The 20,318-nt window shown below is 43.6% G+C and overlaps 1 protein-coding gene across 2 annotated transcripts; it reads right to left on the reverse strand.

Annotated features, from left to right (window-relative positions):
* Positions 1-1,659: 1,659 nt before the first annotated feature.
* LOC148443393 (uncharacterized) lies at positions 1,660-20,030 on the reverse strand. Of its 2 annotated transcripts, none has more exons than XM_088462887.1 (7): positions 19,991-20,030; positions 11,747-11,895; positions 9,874-10,050; positions 9,221-9,299; positions 9,012-9,109; positions 8,556-8,853; positions 1,660-4,124 (listed from the first exon to the last, which is right to left on the reverse strand). In XM_088462887.1, exons 2-7 carry the CDS (start codon positions 11,822-11,824, stop codon positions 3,229-3,231), a joined length of 1,626 nt encoding a protein of 541 aa, XP_088319013.1. In that variant the 5' UTR covers positions 11,825-11,895; positions 19,991-20,030; the 3' UTR covers positions 1,660-3,228. The 2 variants fall into 2 exon arrangements, with proteins under 2 accessions (XP_088319013.1, XP_088319012.1); XM_088462886.1 differs by having other exon boundaries at positions 9,859-10,050.
* Between the last annotated feature and the right edge of the window lie 288 nt (positions 20,031-20,318).

Consider the following 20,318-nt stretch of genomic DNA (forward strand, 5'->3'; position numbering starts at 1 on the left):
CTGAGAGATGAGGCAGGGGGGAGGCAATAGTGTGGCTGAGAAACAACGCAGGTTGGGAGGTGATGGTGTGCTGAGAGACGACGCAGGTTGGGAGGTGATGGTGTGCTGAGAGACGACGCAGGGGGGGAGGTGATAGTGTGGCTGAGAGACGTCGCAGGGGGGGAGGTGATAGTGTGGCTGAGAGATGTCGCAGGGGGGGAGGTGATAGTGTGGCTGAGAGATGATGCAGGGGGGAGGTGATAGTGTGGCTGAGAGATGACGCAGGGTGGTAGGTGATACTGTGGCTGAGAGATGATGCAGGGGGGGAGGTGATAGTGTGCTGAGAGACGACGCAGGGGGGAGGTGATGGTGTGCTGAGAGACGACGTGGGGGGGAGGTGATGGTGTGCTGAGAGACGATGCAGGGGGGGAGGTGATAGTGTGCTGAGACGATGCAGGGGGGGAGGTGATAGTGTGCTGAGACGACGCAGGGGGGGAGGTGATAGTGTGGCTGAGAGATGATGCAGGGGGGGAGGTGATAGTGTGGGTGAGAGATGATGCAGGGGAGAGGCGATAGTGTGGCAGAGAGATGATGCAGGGGGGAGGTGATGGTGTGCTGAGAGATGACGCAGGGGCAGATTGTGTGGCTGAGAGCCTCAGGGGGAAGTTACACTGGGGAACGAGTCTGGTTGAACCGCTGTTGTATGATAACCTTGTTAATATTCCTATACAAACAGGCATCATCCGGACGTGTGACCTACATGAATATTGAATACCGTCTGAAGACGCTGTCGTCCCAGGGAGGATACGTCAGAGGTTCCACATTGTGAGAAACCACCATATCGGTAAGGTGTATATGGAATGGAATGTTCCCAGAGTGACAGAAATGGCTGGCATGTCATGTTGGCGCACCCCTTCCGGTATGTGACCACTTTCATTTTTTTGCTGTATTTTACTACATGGTGGTGGTGGGGGGTGCCAATGTTAAACTTGCCCTGGGCTCCGAAGACCCTAGTTACACCTCTGATTGGGAGAGGCTGAGCGAAGAGGTTAGAGAGAGTAGTTTAGAGGCATGAGGTGATTGTGGGCTGTCAGTAGCGATACTGATATCACCCATGATGATGATGGAGATATCTGAGGATAGGAAGTGAGGGAGCCAGACAGAAATATGTTCCGGAAATTGTTAGGGTGGCCCAGGTGGGTGATAGACAGCAACAAGCAGAGAGAAAGGGGTAACAGTCCTGATAGAATGTACAAAAGATGTAATGTGAGTGATGGTACCTGTGGGAGAACTGTGTATGTGATAGATTGGGACAGTAATATTCCTACCCCACCTCCTTTACTATTACCAGGCCTGGAGGTGTGGGTGACGTGTAGGTCAACATGTGACAGTGCTGCAGGGGAGGGAGTGTCTGATTGTGTGATAGTGCTGCAGGGGAGGGAGTGTCTGATTTTGTGACAGTGCTACAGGGGAGGGAGTATCTGATTGTGTGACAGTGCTGCAGGGGAGTGTCTGATTGTGTGACAGTGCTGCAGGGGAGGGAGTGTCTGATTGTGTGACAGGGCTGCAGGGGAGGGAGTGTCTGATTGTGTGACAGTGCTGGAGGGGAGGAAGTGTCTGATTGTGTGACAGTGCTGCAGGGGAGGGAGTGTCTGATTGTGTGACAGTGCTACAGGGGAGGGAGTGTCTGATTGTGTGACAGTGCTGCAGGGGAGGGAGTGTCTGATTGTGTGACAGTGCTGCAGGGGAGGGAGTATCTGATTGTGTGACAGTGCTGCAGGGGAGGGAGTGTCTGATTGTGTGAGCCATGTTTCTGTTATCGCCAGAAGGTTGAGGTTCTATGAGATAGAGGTCATGGATGGATGTAAATTTGTTGCAGACAGAGCAGCATTCCATAAGGCACATTGTAGTGACTCGGAGGGTGATGGGAAGAACATGATGTTTATGAGGTTAGCTGGATTTATATTCCATAATGAGTGGGGCCTGGAATTGGAGATTTGTCACCAGCTAATAGAAGCAGGAGAGAGATAATTATAGTTGTAGGAGGTCTATGAAAGATTTTTATGGCGACAGGTTAAGGATGTTTGTCAGTGTATATAGATAAGAAAATAGCTCATGTGTGTATATAATAGGGGAGTATAGTAATGAGGAGGCAATGTGTACAGAGGGGTGAGATACAGGGAGAGTGACGGGTGTAATAGCCTTAGAGAAGATACCATGGAGTGATATAGGAAAAAGCTCATGTGTGTATATAAGAGGGGAGTAGAGTAATAAGGTGGCAATGTGTACAGAGGGGTGAGATACAGGGAGAGTGACGGATGTAATAGCCTTAGAGAAGATACCATGGAGTGATATAGGAAAAAGCACATGTGTGTATATAAGAGGGGAGTAGAGTAATGAGGTGGCAATGTGTACAGAGGGGCGATATACAGGGAGAGTGATGGATGTAATATCATTAGAGAAGATACAATGGAGTGATATAAGAAAAATATTTTAAACATGTTCATTTTGGAATAAAAGTTGAAATTTGCAGGATACTACATAAAGAAATGTCAAGTTTGATTATGAAATTACCTGGTCACAGATGGTGTTCAAAATTTAGAAAACCCACTTAGTTACTCCACACTCTGTGTATTACCAGTTAGTCGCCCCCTCAGCTAGCTGCCCCCTAAGACTGAATGGTAAGAAATAGTCTGGCTGATAAGACACAGGCCTACATCTGACCTAATTGGTCAGTGGAATGAAATGCAGAGTGATGAAAGGACATACATTGCACTGTGTGTGTGAGTATATAACAGGCAGTGTGCTACTATAATCTATGCTTCACTGATCCCCATCACACACAGGTAATGACAAATATAAGCAACTCTTTACATCACATACGTCTAAATCAGATGGAAGATGTGATGTTCTCTACGATGGACTGACATTGGGAAATTGTCTCCACATGGTTCTCTTGGCTAGAAGTTCAAGGACACTGAGGACTACTTGCTTTTGGTTAGCAACACAATAGACATCTTTCCCTCCCTGTTCTTTCTTTTGTCTGTTCCCTTCTGTTCTCCATGACTGTGTAATATATACTTCCCTTTATTATAGGTTGATTGTTGTTGGAAAATGTACCAATGTTAAGCTTACTGACTGCACTGTGTATTGTCCATTCTGCTACTGCTTGTACTCAGAACACAAAAGATTAGCCAAAAGATGTGAAGAGTATGAATTATTTAAGTATTGTGTATTATGTATATCAGCTCATTTATTTTGTGTTATTTGATGTGTAACAAGATCTGAATTCTTTGAAAAACATTTCTTACACTGAGAGCATGGAAATGGTTTCTCCCCTGTGTGACGTTTTTGATGTCTGACAAGATCTGATTTCTGTTTAAAACATTTTCCACACTCAGAACATGGAAATGGTTTCTCACCTGTGTGACTTCTCAGATGTTTAACAAGATCTGATTTTTCTGTAAAACATTTCCCACACTCAGAACATGGAAATGGCTTCTCACCTGTGTGATATCTCTGATGTACAACAAGATGTGATTTCTGTGCAAAACATTTCCCACACTCAGAACATGAAAATGGCCTCTCACCTGTGTGACTTCTCTGATGTATAACAAGATCTGATTTCTGTGTATAACATTTTCCACACTCAGAACATGGAAATGGTCTCTCACCTGTGTGATTTTTCTTATGTCTAACAAGTTCTGATTTGTGTGTATAACATTTCCCACAATCAGAACATGAAAATGACTTCTCCCCTGTGTGAGTTCTCTGATGTGTAACAAGACTTGCTTTGCTTGTGAAACATTTCCTACACTCAGAGCATGGAAATGGTTTCTCCCCTGTATGAGTTCTCTGATGTATAACAAGATGTGATTTACTTGTAAAACATTTCCCACACTCAGAACACAGACAGTTTTTATCACCTCTGTGAGCTGTACTGTGTGTAGCAGTAATGGAAGTATCAGGGGAACATTCCTCATGATAAGAGGGATCAGATGATATATCTGCACTGTGAGATATTGGATGCAAGTTTAGAGTAATAGGAATGTCTCCTGGAGAACCCTGTATGATGTTATTTTCTGTTTTAAAATGTGGACACAAAATGAGATCTCCCTCTGAGGAATTCTTGATTGTGCGTCCATCTGTTGGAAATAAAAAACAAAAATGTATGGAAATAGAATTATTTCCATTTTATTTTAACTAGCAACAGATCTTCCTACTATTACAAGTTCTCAATGCTTAGTGATTTTATTTAGTTTTCCAGATTACAAGTACTTACGATACATTAACAAAATTAAAAAAAAGATGACTCTCGTCTTAAAATATACAATACTGTGCAAAAATTTTATGCAGGTGTGAAACAAATGCTGCAAATTAACAATGCTTTCAAAAATAGTGTTAATATTTTACTTTTATTAAATAACAAAATGCAAAGCTACTGAACAGAAGAGAAATCTAAATCAAATCAATATTCAGTGTGACCACCCTTTGCCTTAAAAACAGCATCAACTCTTCTAGGTACACTTGCACAAAGTCAGAGATTTTGTAGGGTATAGTCAGGTGATTGATAAACAATCATACCAACATGTTATAATGATCATCATTTTCATATGTAGGTTGAAACACAGTCATTAACTGAAACAGAAATAGCTGGGTAGGAGGCTTAAAACTGGGTAAAATACAACCAAACTCTGCTACAAAGGTGACGTTGTGGAAGACAGTTTCATATCACAGGTCACACACTGGCAAGGCTGAGCACAGCAACAAGACACAAGGTAGTTATACTACATCAGCATGGTCTCTCCCAGGCAAAGATTTCAAAGCAGACTTGGGTTTCAATATGTGCTGTTCAAGCTCTTTTAAAGAAGCATAAAGAAACGGGCAACATTGAGGACCTTAGACGCAGTGGCCGGCCAAGGAAACTTAGTGCCTGAGATGAAAGACTCATTGTGAGGATACAGGGTTCTCTCAATCACCCAGACACCGAGCAGATGAAACCAAAGTGATGGTTTATTTTTTCACAGCACACAGAAATAGATAAAATATAAGGACAAGAGGTAAATACAGTGAACAAGCAATATGCAGGTAGCAGTCCAGATAGGGCCAGTCTCACTAGGGGATAAAGTCCCAAGACAAGTCCACAAAATAGCTAAAGACACACAGTAGAAACTATTACCAGATCCACATAGCGGTAATAGTGTAGGGTCCACACAGAATGTCCAAAGTATAAATCCACACAAGCGTTTCTTGGATACCCCCCCAGTCAAAATTATCACCGATCACACAGCAGTGAATAGCGTATACATCCCCACAAGTGTTTCCGGGATACCACAAAGTCAAAACTACCACACACAGCAGTGGAGAGTTCAAGTCCACACCAGAGAACGAAGATCTCCACCCAGGAGTTTCCAGTTGTATACGTCCATAAAGGACTGGCAATGCGTTCCACTAAGCACCTTGGCAGAAATTCCCTTCTTAGTCAAGGCCAGTGACTAACACAGAGCTGCTTCGGTGACTTCTTTTGAAAGCTTCCAATTTCCCACGGTCCTTGTGACCACCCAGGGGAGTTGCACCGTTTCTTGATTGGTGTGAGGCCCTTATCCTCTAACTTCCTCTTACCTCCCCCAGATATTACTTCCCTGACAAACATCTAGGTTGGCTCCGTGTAGTCTGCCAGACTCCAGTGAGGGACAAAGGCAGGCAAATGGAAGGAGGTGTAGGTCCTGAGTGTCCCCTGCAGAGGTGGAAAATTAACCTACAAGATGTTTTGTTCTGTGAGGTGTTACATTGCTCTACTGGTTATGAATAAAACAGGCATATGGACAAGGCTAAACATCAATGCTTACAAAGTATTAAAAATGACATTTCCTTACATTATTACAGTATAGAATATACCTGCTACTGCAAAAGTCCTGTGAATGAACACACATACACTAGCAGACAGATAGGAGAACACAAAGGGCAAAAAAGTTCATTAATTGCTGCAGGGACTGAGATGCTGCAAATACATTTTTAACACACATCTCATGTCCTTACATTCATCATGCTTACTGCAGTTCGAAATCAGAAGATGTCCAGCATTGCCATCAGCTCAAAACTGGCAGAAACCACTGGGATTCAGGAACACCCATCTACTGTTCGGAGAATTCTGTCCAGAAGTGGTCTTCATGGAAGAATTGCGGCCAAAAAGCCAAGTGACTCAACTATGCATGAAAACATAGGAACTCGGGTGCTGAAATTTGAGAAATACAGGCAGGTACTTATCCTTCATGCAATACCACCAGGGAGGTGTCTGGTTGGCTCTAAATATATTCTGCAGCAGGACAATGACCCCAAACATACAGCCAATATCATTAAGAACTATCTTCAGCATAAAGAAGAACAAGGAGTCTTGAAAGTGATGAAATGGCCCCCACAGAGCCCTGATCTCATCATCATCAAGCCTGCCTAGGATTACATGAACAGACAGAAGGATCTGAGCAAGTCTACATCCACAGAAGATCTGTGGTTAGGTCTCCAAAATGTTTAGGACAAGCTCCCAGACAAGTTCCTTCAAAAACTGCGTGCAAGTGTACCTAGAAGAATTTATGCAGTTTTGAAGGTAAAGGAGGGTCACACCAAATATTGATTTCATTTAGATTTCTCTTCTGTTCATTCACATTGCATTTTGTTAATTAACAAAGCAAACTATTAACATTTCTATTTTTGAAAGTATTCTTACTTTGCAGCATTTTTTACACACATGCCTAAAACTGTTGCACAGTACTGTAAAGGGAAGCACATCACTCAGCTGTAACAGCCTTTGACAGTTGGAATTGAGGGTGAGGGGTATAGACAGCACCTAAGGGGTGTATAGTAGTACTGTGCAGCATATACTGTGGGTGAGGGGTATAGGCAGCACATAAGGGGGTGTATGTAGTAATGTGCAGCATATACTGGGGGTGAGGGGTATAGACAGCACATAAGGGGGTGTATAGTAGTACTGTGCAGCATATACTGTGGGTGAGGGGTATAGACAGCACATAAGGGGGTGTATAGTAGTACTGTGCAGCATATACTGTGGGTGAGGGGTATAGACAGCACATAAGGGGTTGTATAGTGGTAATGTGCAGCATATACTGTGGGTGAGGGGTATAGACAGCACATAAGGGGTGTATAGTAGTAATGTGCAGCAAATACTGTGGGTGAGGGGTATAGACAGCACATAAGGGGGTGTATAGTAGTAATGTGCAGCATACACGGTGGGTGAGGGGTATAGACAGCAAATAAGGGGGTGTATGTAGTACTGTGCAGCATATACTGTGGGTGAGGGGTATAGGCAGCACATAAGGGAGTGTATAGTGGTAATGTGCAGCAAATACTGTGGATGAGGGGTATAGACAGCACATAAGGGGGTGTATAGTAGTAATGTGCAGCAAACACTGTAGGTGAGGGGTATAGTAGCGTTCCCGCTAGGCTGTTTTAGCGGGGCGCGGTGCCCTGCCCTCCAAAACGCACCCTGCCCTCCAGAAGGAGGGCAAAAAGCTCCCTGCCCTCACAGCCTGCGGGTGCCGTCTTCACCCGCTGGACGCAGTGTCCCGCGGGTGGAGAAATGTGCGGTAACCCGGTCAACGCCGGAGAATAGATGCTGGGCGCATGGGGGTTGATGGATCCTGATGTATGAGATACACCAGAGAGTGTGGGGAGGAGACTGGTCAGATCTCTGGGCTGGTGACACACAGTGACATGACGTAAGGGGGAGAGCAGGAGTATAATAGGGGCTGATGGCTCCTGATGTATGAGATACACCAGAGTGTGGGGAGGAGACTGGTCAGATCTCTGGGCTGGTAACACACAGTGACATGATGTGAGGGGGAGAGCAGGAGTATAATAGGGGATGATGGCTCCTGACATATGAGATACACCAGAGAGTGTGGGGAGGAGACTGGTCAGATCTCTGGGCTGGTAACACACAGTGACATGACGTGAGGGGGAGAGCAGGAGTATAATAGAGGCTGATGGCTCCTGATGTATGAAATACACCAGAAAGTGTGGGGAGGAGACTGGTCAGAACTCTGGGGTGGTAACACACAGTGACATGATGTGAGGAAAGCAGGAGTATAATAGAGGCTGATGGCTCCTGATGTATGAGATACACCAGAGAGTGTGGAGAGGAGATTGGTCAGATCTCAGGGCTGGTAACACACAGTGACATGACGTGAGGAGGAGAGCAGGAGTATAATAGGGGCTGATGGCTCCTGATGTATGAGATACACCAGAGAGTGTGGGGAGGAGACTGGTCAGATCTCTGGGCTGGTAACACACAGTGACATGATGTGAGGAGGAGAGCAGGAGAATAATAGAGGCTGATGGATCCTGATGTATGAAATACACCAGAGAGTGTGGGGAGGAGACTGGTCAGATCTCTGGGCTGGTAACACATAGTGACATGATGTGAGGAGAGCAGGAATATAATACGGACGGATGGCTCCTGACTCCGCCACTGGGCAAACACATTTCCCTCATTACTTTGTACTATTGTAGTGACTGAGCAAGAAGAATATATGACACTTTTCTGAGTGTTTATTACTCACTTGTGCTGATATCTGCAGGGATTTCCTCCTCCTTACACTTCTGATCATCCTTCACATACGTCTCTTCTCCCTCTATATCTTCTGCCTTTATATCAGTCACATACGTCTCTTCTCCCTCTATATCTTCTGCCTTCATATCAGTCACATACGTCTCTTCGTCTCCCTCTATATCTTCTGCCTTTATATCAGTCACATACGTCTCTTCTTCTCCCTCTATATCTTCTGCCTTTATATCAGTCACATACGTCTCTTCTTCTCCCTCTATATCTTCTGCCTTTATATTAGCCAGACTTTCACCCTAAGTTCACCCACAAAACAATAAAATAACAGTTTAAAAATGTCAGATTTCATTAAATCACATTAATTAGAAGAATTTTGGTTAAAGACACACACGGCTTCTCAACATATCACATAAAGACACTTTGGTATATTGGTGTGACCCTAAATCCCAACTACCTGATGCTCCTGTGGGGTCCTGTGATTCTCCTCAGTACAATCTGGTGAATAAAGAGGACGGGGACATCTCTTTGGGGTATTTCTGTGACTGGGTCCATCTGTAGGAAACACACAGTGACTGAGTACATTGTATATATGTGATTATGTGTGTATATAGGGGGCCCCCATTCCTGCTCTCCCCAGTACAATAAATGACAGTCTCCTCTCACCCAGTGATGTGAGGGGCCGGTGAGTCTCCATCATCACGTCCTTGTACAGACCCTTGTGTTCCTCTATATACTCCCCCTCCTGCATGGAGACATAGACAGTGACATCCTGACACCTTATAGGAACCTGACACACACAATGATACAGTCATCACCCAGACACATCCCGTGGTGTTACTGTATAATGTCCCATTCCCAGCAGTCACCTCTCCAGTCATCACCCAGACACAACCCCTGGTGTTACTGTATAAAGTCCCATTCCCAGAGTCACCTCTCCAATCAACCAAACACATCCCATGGTGTTACTGTATAATGTCCCATTCCCAGCAGTCACCTCTCCAGTCATCACCCAGACACATCCCCTGGTGTTACTGTATAATTTCCCATTACCAGCAGTCACCTCTCCAGTCATCACCCAGACACATCCCATGGTGTTACTGTATAATGTCCCATTCCCAGCAGACACATCCCCTGGTGTTACTGTATAATGTCCCATTCCCAGCAATCACCTCTCCAGTCATCACCCAGACACATCCCCTGATGTTACTGTATAATGTCCCATTCCCAGCAGTCACCTCTCCAGTCATCACCCAGACACATCCCCTGGTGTTACTGTATAATGTCCCATTCCTAGCAGTCACCTCTCCAGTCAGCACCTGAATGATCCTGTTGGTGAGTTCCAGGATCTTCTGGTCATTGTGTCTCTCATGTATCAGTGAGTGAGGTGGAGGCACCGTGATGGGGCTCTGGGTCCTGCTCAGTCCTCCTGACACACAGGGACGGCTGCTGGATGTCTCACACTCACCGGATGTCTTCTTCACTACTGTGTAATCCTGTGTATTGGAAGAGATATCAATAAAAGGGTAAAATTATACTCATGTAGCAGTTTGTCATCAGTGCACAATATGCAAGAAAGGTCAGTCTTACAAATAAAACCCTTATTCTGTAACTGTATACTATATATATGAAAGTGGACAGAATGTAGCATATCTCCTGCCATCTTCTTTTCAGTGATAGAAAAGAAACAAAACAAGATGCCGTGAGCAATGTGATATATCCCAGCTCCTGTGAGTACTGAGGCACTGATACCATATCTCCCTGTATTATTACTATAGATATAAGTGATGTCACTGTGACACTCCCAGATCCCCTCACCTCCCCAGTCATGTCCCTGTATTATTACTATAGATATAAGTGATGTCACAGTGATACTCCCAGATCCCCTCACCTCCCCGGTCATGTCCCTGTATTATTACTATAGATATAAGTGATGTCACTGTGACACTCCCAGATCCCCTCACCTCCCCAGTCATCTTCCTGTATTATTACTATAGATATAAGTGATGTCACTGTGACACTCCCAGATCCCCTCACCTCCCCAGTCATGTCTCTGTATTATTACTCTAGATATAAGTGATGTCACTGTGCCATCTCCCAGATCCCCTCACCTCCCCAGTCATGTCCCTGTATTATTACTATAGATATAAGTGATGTCACTGTGACACTCCCAGATCCTCTCACCTCCCTGGTCATGTCCCTGTATTATTACTATAGATAAGTGATGTCACAGTGATACTCCCAGATCCCCTCACCTCCCCAGTCATGTCCCTGTATTATTACTATAGATATAAGTGATGTCACTGTGACACTCCCAGATCCTCTCACCTCCCTGGTCATGTCCCTGTATTATTACTATAGATAAGTGATGTCACAGTGATACTCCCAGATCCCCTCACCTCCCCGGTCATGTCCCTGTATTATTACTATAGATATAAGTGATGTCACTGTGACACTCCCAGATCCCCTCACCTCCCCAGTCATCTTCCTGTATTATTACTAAAGATATGTGATGTCACTGTGACACTCCCAGATCCCCTCACCTCCCCAGTCATGTCTCTGTATTATTACTCTAGATATAAGTGATGTCACTGTGCCATCTCCCAGATCCCCTCACCTCCCCAGTCATGTCCCTGTATTATTACTATAGATATAAGTGATGTCACTGTGACACTCCCAGATCCTCTCACCTCCCTGGTCATGTCCCTGTATTATTACTATAGATATGTGATGTCACTGTGACACTCCCAGATCCCCTCACCTCCCCAGTCATGTCCCTGTATTATTACTATAGCTATAAGTGATGTCACTGTGACACTCCCAGATCCTCTCACCTCCCCAGTCATGTCCCTATATTACTATAGATATAAGTGATGTCACTGTGACACTCCCAGATCCCCTCACCTTCCCCAGTCATGTCCCTGTATTATTACTATAGATATAAGTGATGTCACTGTGACACTCCCAGATCCTCTCACCTCCCTGGTCATGTCCCTGTATTATTACTATAGATATGTGATGTCACTGTGACACTCCCAGATCCCCTCACCTCCCCAGTCATGTCCCTGTATTATTACTATAGCTATAAGTGATGTCACTGTGACACTCCCAGATCCTCTCACCTCCCCAGTCATGTCCCTATATTACTATAGATATAAGTGATGTCACTGTGACACTCCCAGATCCTCTCACCTCCCCAGTCAGCAGGTAGATGATCTCCAGGGTGAGATCTAGTATTCTCTCAGTCATGTGAATATTGTCCTTGTCCATCCTCAATGATTTATACAGGACTCTCACGTGAAGTTTAGTATGGACTCTCTGGTTCCTTACAGATGAATTATCTAGAAATTAAAATATTATTTACAATAAATATCAGAGTACATGTCACATACACAGGTAGGAAACACCATGTGACCAGTAAGCCCTCCTCCCCGAGCTATGGAGATCTTGGCAATGTTTCTGAGATCCAGCTACATAAGGCGCCTTAGATGCAGTCACACAATCCTATGTGGCTAAAGGACAAACCACCACAAATGGCGGCTTGGGGCTAGAATTAGCCGGCTGACAACTCCCTGCAGTTCAGATCCAGAAATATAAAACGACAAGGTCCCAGGAGCATTGTTCCTCCCAGACACCTCTTTTATTCAAATTGCTCAACTTTAATTTTGTTACAAAGGGATGAATTAAAAAGAGAATTATTATTTTTGCCTTTTGTTATATCATTCCAGAAAATTTTAGATTTTCCCACTATAGTTTTTTTGTAATCTCTTATTATTTATAATTTTTGATAGTGTATGCATCACAAATATTAACACACACAAAAAATTATTTGAATAATCAACAATTCAAATATATCAAATATTATATACAAAAAATAAAACTTCACAGAAATCCACATCAATCAAATTTTTGATTTGTTACAAAAATACATAAAACAAAAAAAAAAATATACAGAAGAATAAAAGAAGAAAAGAGGGGGAGGGTAGGATTAAAGAAAGGCAAACTACGGTATAGTATATCACTCCCGAAAAGTCAAAATCACTCCATTCCGGACAACTGTCTATGAAATGCAGAGTACCAAGGGCCCCAGGTAGCATGAAACTTATTCACTGAATCGTGAAGGAGTACAGTGATATATTCCATAGAAGCCAAGTACCATATTTTATTTAACAATGAGGCTATTGCCGGGGCTTCAGTTTGTTTCCAGTTTGTGGCGATCAACAGTTTGGCAGCATTATAGATATGACCTCAAAGTTTGTTCTGAGGTTTGGAGAGGGAGCCAGTGGGTTTGCATAAAAGCATATGTAGAGGGTCTCTAGGGGGAGAAACATTGAGCACCTTGAACACCAAAGATGTGACTTTGTCCCAATATTTGGATATCACAGGGCAGTCCCACCCATACATGTAAATAAGAACCTATTTGGCCACATTGTCTCCAACATAAGTCCGAAGACCCTGGGAAAATCTGATGTAGTTTTGCAGAAACCATGTACCAGCAAGAATAAACTTTGAAGGAATTTTCCTTAATATTAGTGTTAATGGAGGACTTAGCCACCCATTGCCTGATATCTGCCCAGTCGTCGTCCTCCAAGCTAATCCCTAGGTCTCGTTCCCAGGTCTGTTCAAATGGTTTCCTAAATTCAAGAGATGAGGGGGCTAACATCGAATACAAAATAGATATTGATCACTTGCAGCCAGGGTTGTAAATGCATTTGCACTCGAATGTGGTAGGTTCTCGCAGTTTGTGAGGTTTGCTGAGTGAGCGAATGAAACTCCAAATTTGTAAGTATGCAAATTGAAAATTAGAAGATAAACCATATTTTTCGCTCAGGTCTGCAAAATTTTTGGGGGCAAAATCACCTAGAACATGCATAAGTCTAGTTAACCCAGCTGATATCCAAGGATGCATATAAGAGTACACGCACCCCAATGGGAAGTGAGGATGGCGCCATAGTGGAGTCAGGGGGGATGGATATGGTGCCAATTGTAGGCGTTTATTTAGTTTATCCCAAACTTGTTTCAAATTAGGGGGTAGCCGAGGAAGGGAACTAGCCGAATGGGTGCCCACCAGTTCATTTTCAAGCATTACCCAGTTCATTTTCAAGTATTGCTCATTCCCCTACTCCCCTCTTCCGAAGTCCATGATGTAATATGGCTCAGTTCTGCTGTGGAAAAGTATCTATGTATCAAAAATGGGAAGGCCCAAACCACCATTAATCGTCGATTTGGACAAACAGGTCCTACTAAGTCTTGTTTTTCTACCTGATCACACGAAAGAGCCACATACTGATTGAACCTCATGAAGATAAGAGTTCGGTACCACAATCGGGAGCATTTGAAATAGGTATAATAACCTAGGAAGGATGGACATATTAACTGCATTAACACGACTTGTCCATGAGACGCAGAGTGGAGCCCATCTGGACAGATCCTGTTTAATTAATTGCAGTAGAGGGATATAGTTAGCCTGAAATAAGTGTTCATATTTCTTAGTAATAGTAATCCCTAAATATCTGAAGGATTTAGGTCGCCAGGTGTAATCAAAATTAGTCTCTAAAAGCTTCTGTGATGGAAGAGGGAGGTTGAATGCCAAGGCCTCCGATTTGGTGCTATTTATTTCCGAGTATTTACCATAAGCATTTAATTCAGCCTATAAATTAGGGAGCAAAGTCATAGGTGATGTCATAGTAAGCAGTAAATCGTCTGCAAACAAAGATATTATGTATTGTGAGCTTCGCACAGACACCCCCTTAATATGAGGATTACTCCAAATTTTAGCCGCAAGAGGTTCTAAGGCGAAAGTGGGCATCCTTGTCTTGTACCGTTACCCAAAACAAAAAACGGTGAGGAGAGGCCATTAGTTGATACTATAGCCGATGGTTTACAGTATAGAGCCTTGATGGCCGACAAAAAACTACCACAAAAACCGTATGTTTGTAGAGTTTGAAACATAAAAAGGCCAAGATAACCTATCAAAGGCCTTTTCTGCATCGAGTGACAACACTACGGCTGGTATCTTACGTTTATTTATGTAGGAGATCCAATTAATCGTCCGTCTGGTGTTGTCTAGGGCCTGTCTCTTGGGAACAAAACCGACTTGGTCAGCATCAATCAACTGTAACAAGTCCAAATTCAGTCTATTGGCAAGAATCTTTGCGAGCAGCTTAATGTCAGCGTTTAACAAAGATATTGGCCTGTAGTTAGTCCGACAAGTGGGATCTTTTTGTGGTTTGGGAAGTACTATTACAATAGATTAGAGAGAGTCAGGATGAAAATGTTCCCCCTCCAATATCCTATTATAAACTGCAATCAGGTGAGGAGAAAGCAATGCAAAAAATGACTTATAGTACACTGAGGGTAAGCCATCAGGGCCAGGAGCCTTAGAGGATTTCTGTGATTTCAGGGCTAATTCCAACTCCTCCCCGGTGACAGGCGCGTTCAAGTCTGCCTTGGCTGTGTCCGAGAGTTTAGGAAGTCTACATGAATCAAGATACTCCTGCACGACCGAAGGAGGGAGCAATGCCCGGTAAGGACCTTGAAAGTTGTATAATGCCTTATAATAATAGTAAAAAGAGCAGTTAATTTCTACAGGGTCGTAGGTAATAGCTCCCTGATGGTTTTGAATAGCTGCTATAGTTTGAGATGCTCTTCTAGCCTTCACCTGTGATGCCAACAGAGTATCAGATTTGTTACTTTTTTCATAAAATTTTTGGTTTGCCCACCTTAATGACTTTTCAGTCTGCTCAGCCAATACAGACTGCAGTTCACCTCTGACACTCTGCAGTTGCCTAAGCACCGAGGGAGAGTGGGAACGCTTGTGGGAATGTTCCAGCTGCTCTAGTTCCCACACTGTAGGGTAAGGGACTTCTTGACTGACATTAAGATCAAAATATTCTTTAATGTGCTTGTGGAGGTAATCTTTAAATTTAGGGATGCGGAGAAGGGTCTCATTTAATCTCCAGGAAGGGCAACCTCATTCAGAGAGTAATAAGTCCATATGAGCTACAGAATGGTCTGACCACATAATAGGTACAATCTCAAACTTGACTAGCATTTTCAGTATCCCACTACAACCCAAAATCATATCTATCCTAGAATAGGAGTCATGCGGGGTCGAATAAATTGTGTAATCCCTTGAAGTCGGATTATGGGCCCTCCAAGTATCAAAAAGACCAGCCTCAGTGGTTGTCTTGCGAAGAGTGCCATACGGTAAACGAGGAGGGTGGGCGAGTTTTGAGGTGCTTTTATCCAAATCAGGTGACAAAATTGCATTAAAATTCCCCTCCCATTAATAGGCCTCTGCGTACTTTAGAGATTTCTCCTAACAGGGTGCGGAAAAACCGGGCTTGGCCTGCATTGGGGGCATACAAGTTCACAATAGTTAAGATTTGATGGCCTAGTTGCACAACCAAAATAAGGTATCTCCCATCTGAGTCACTCTTAGAGGAAAGAAGCTGGAAAGGGACCGATGAACGGATCATAATAGCCACCCCGTTTTTTGGAGCTGTGGGTAGAATGGAAAACATTGTGGTATCGTTTTGATACTAGAGGATGAGATATCTTTTTAAAGTGGGTCTCTTGAGATTGAATTGTGTTAAACAAAAGTGACCTTTTATGGGGAGTATTAAGGCCCTTTACATTAAGAGATAACACAGTTACCGTCATGATTCAAAACCATTAACCTGTTACCTTTAGAAACCAATAATTTTGCCTAAAACAGGGATAAAAATAAATAGAATAAATAAAAATAAAAAAAAGGAAAAAAAGGGGGGGCGGGAGATAGAAAAACAATAGAAAAGTGAACAATTCAATCCCCAAAAAAGAAAAAATTGAAGGATGAAGCTCATAATTAGTATGCCCTTTAGAAAAATAAAGGTATGAAGTACTTCAAAGTAGAAACACTTCTAATGGGCGCTATATTTGGGAGGGCAAAAATACTACTTATATGATAACTAATGAATGGTGACAGATACCTCTCATTAGTCCCACGTAGCGCTGGGGGTGTGGTATGAAAATGAGTGGATGAGGAACTGTCCACCCGGTACCATCAATCAATACAGTTAAACCATACACAATGCCAGTTCAAGGAAAACGATAAAAGATAAACATATGCAACACAATTTTAGCGCATATTATAGTCCAGGTATCCTAGAAGGAACAAACAACATGTTAATATAACCTTTGAGGAAAGCATAGAAAAGACAGGAACGGAACTCCATCTCAGCCCATAACTCAGGGAGCGGGATCATGAAAAGTATGGGTGTCGGTATCAGATAGTTGGAGTTTATGTAAAAGTTCTCTGTCTTCCTTAGCGTCGTGCAGAGAGAGTTGTCTGCCATATACCTCCACAATCAATCGAAAGGGAAAGCCCCACCTGTATTTGTACTCATTGTCCCATAACACTTTGGTAACGTTGCGCAAATCTCTACATTTAAGGACATTTGATGGGGCTAAATCTTGAAAAATGTGTAAGTGAGAACCCTCAAAAAAGATCTGTGAAGTAGATCTACTGGCAGCAACAATTTGGTCCTTAATTTTAAAGGACAGAAACTTTAGGATAACGTCTCTCAGAGGGGCATCTTCTATTGGTTTTGGTCTGAGAGCTCTGTGGGCCCTCTCTATAAGCAGTGAGTGCTCAGGGAGAGAGGGTACCAGCATCAGATAAAAACGTTTCAGATACGGTTCAAGAGACTGGGGAGAAATTGTTTCAGGAATATTGCAGATTCTCAAGTTATTCCGTCTTTCCCTGTTTTCAAGGTAATTTTTGTCTCTAAGAGACTCCACTTCACGGTGCAAAAAATCTATGTCATGTGAGGTATCATTCAAACCCCTAGAGAGTGATTCCGTCTTGGCTTCCACTGCTGAAGTGCGTTTAGATAGAGAAGCAAGTTCGTTGCGGAGGTCTGCGGAGAGTTGTTGGAAGTTAGAAGTGAGTGTTTTATTAAGTTCCGCCAACATAACTCGAATGTCATTTTTAGTAGTGTATACAGCGTCTATAGGTTCAGCAGTAGCGAGTGGACCCCCAGGGGATATCGGGGGAGACAATGAGGTTTGGTGGGAATCAGAGCGAGATAAATGTGGTAATATACCTTGTAGGGTGTTCTTCTTCCCTTTGTTAACGTTTCGATTCATTTTGTGTAGGAAGTATAAATGTAAACCGATCAGGTATTGCAATTTAAATGAAGGTCCGGGTGGACAGTAATATTACGACCTCAGAACATGGTTCTGTTCCCGACTGCAGCCATCAAATTGTAGAAATACAGCAAGGCAGCAATCCAATATTAGAAAGTTATACAAATCCTGAAGAAACTTTCACTTGTAATAATACCGAATATCCACAAGATGGCGAAAAGTCACTGGACTAGAGAATTGCTATTTATAGAAATTATGTAATGCTCACCAAGCAATAATGATATGATATAAAACTATAAACACAGTCCAGGAATCAGAAAAAATTGTGGAACAATCAAAAGGCACAAATCTAATTGTTGGCCTCCTTTACCCTTTTATTTGTGTTACCAACAGTATAGATGTAATGCCCACTGAGTGTAGCCCAAGCTGGGAGAAGGCAATATGCTGCCAAGGCTGCAATTAAGGTAAAGACACCGGCTATTTTAACAGAGGCAGGTAAAATACAGGTGAATCAGGCTTGAATCAGACTAATTAGGACAACCTGTCCAACCTTCTGAGTCCAATGCAGGGGTCCAGTATGCAGGGGACGCTCTACACAGCAGCTTGAGGTGCAAGGAGGAGAAAGCACCTCAGAAGTACTCCAGGTGGGTAAGTGCGGCAGCGGTAATATCCCCGCCAGGGTTACTGGAGTTCCTGGCACCAATTAGCAGATGGGCACAGCCGCGTCCAAGTCGGCTTGCCAAAGGCTCTACGCGGAGTTGCTCGCTTTAGGCGACCATCGGCAGGGGTCTCGCAGCCCCAGGAGAGGACCTCCAAACAAAGCGGATCGGATCGGAGCGGCGATTGTTGCCGGCAGCAGCGGCTCACTGGGGATGAGGGCTAAATTGAGGCCGCGGCTTCCCGTCTGATGTAGGCCGCTGCGGTAGTCGGGCAGCGGAGGTCCCGCGAGCAATATAGCAGGGACTCAAGGAGCCGGGAAATCGAAGGGGTCCCCTCGGGGAGGGTCAGCATTAGGAAGGGGCAAGAATAAGTGCCTTTTTTTGTGCCCTGCAGATGGAGCCCACGTGAAGCATGTCCACTCTAGTGCTCAGCCAGGCCACACCCCCCCAAAATTATAGATTTTCATTTCCTCAATCACATTAAGAGGAGCATTCAATTAGACACAATATGCTTCTTTTCATGAAAAATGGCTTATGGTGCAAATAAATACTTATCGTGCAATCCTATTAGATGCGCTTTTCACGGGTGCGAATTCTACATAACAATTTTTGCGAATTAGTTATTATCACCTCCTAAGCAGGTAAAAAACGGTGGATAATCCCTATATAAAGGTAAAATGTCAGGACTTGGTTAAGAAACAATGGGACACCCTCCTTAAGGACTTATTTGGCAATATGAATTTTTTAAATAACGTAACTTACCCAATAATTACATGTTATTTTTGGAGTGATAAATTGCAAAGTGGAGGAAAATGACATAATTGATGTGTACTGTACAGTCCCTTATCCCCTATTTAATAATAATACCACATATCAGTGTGTGCTGGGAGCTGTGTTATTCCCCTTCATGTATCACTGTGCAGTCACCTCCCCCTATATAATAATAATACCACATATCAGTGTGTGCTGGGAGCTGTGTTATTCCCCCTCATATATCACTGTGCAGTCCCCTCTCCCTATATAATAATAATAATACCACATATCAGTGTGTGCTGGGAGCTGTGTTATTCCCCCTCATATATCACTGTACAGTCCCCTCCCCCTATGTAATAATAATACCACATATCAGTGTGTGCTGGGAGCTGTGTTATTCCCCCTCATATATCACTGTACAGTCCCCTCCCCCTATATAATAATAATACCACATATCAGTGTGTGCTGGGAGCTATGTTATTCCCCCTCATATATCACTGTACAGTCCCCTCTCCCTATATAATAATACCACATATCAGTGTGTGCTGGGAGCTGTGTTATTCCCCCTCATATATCACTGTACAGTCCCCTCCCACTATATAATAATAATAATAATAATAATACCACATAGCAGTGTGTGCTGGGAGCTGTGTTATTCCCCCTCATATATCACTGTACAGTCCCCTCCCCCTATATAATAATACCACATATCAGTGTGTGCTGGGAGCTATGTTATTCCCCCTCATATATCACTGTACGGTCCCCTCTCCTATATTATAATAATAATACCACATGTCAGTGTGTGCTGGGAGCTGTTATTCCCCCTCATATATCACTGTACAGTCCCCTCTCCCCTATATAATAACAATATAATATATACAGTACACGTTACCTGGCTCTGGCTGTTAGGAGTGTATATGACAAAATGGCAGCTAAACACCATGTGTCCCCGCCCCCTCTGCTCTGTGACTACCGGTAGTAGACTATAAGAATATGGCCGCCGGTCACTGTACATGAGGACACCATTAGACTATAAACTGTTACTCTGGTGATGAAGCTGTGAGCGGCAGGTGCAGGTGGCTGCTTAGTTACAGGACGTCCATCCTACTTTGTGCCGCCTGATTGGCTACTCGCTGCTGCCAATCAGCGCACTGAGGGAAATGGGAGGAGGACGGGCATGATAAGAGGGGCGGGGCAGACAGGAGCCATAGCTACACGGA

The sequence above is a fragment of the Taudactylus pleione genome, unplaced genomic scaffold, assembly GCF_031769625.1.
Source record: "Taudactylus pleione unplaced genomic scaffold, aTauple2 ptg001285l, whole genome shotgun sequence".
NCBI classification, from domain to species: domain Eukaryota; kingdom Metazoa; phylum Chordata; class Amphibia; order Anura; family Myobatrachidae; genus Taudactylus; species Taudactylus pleione.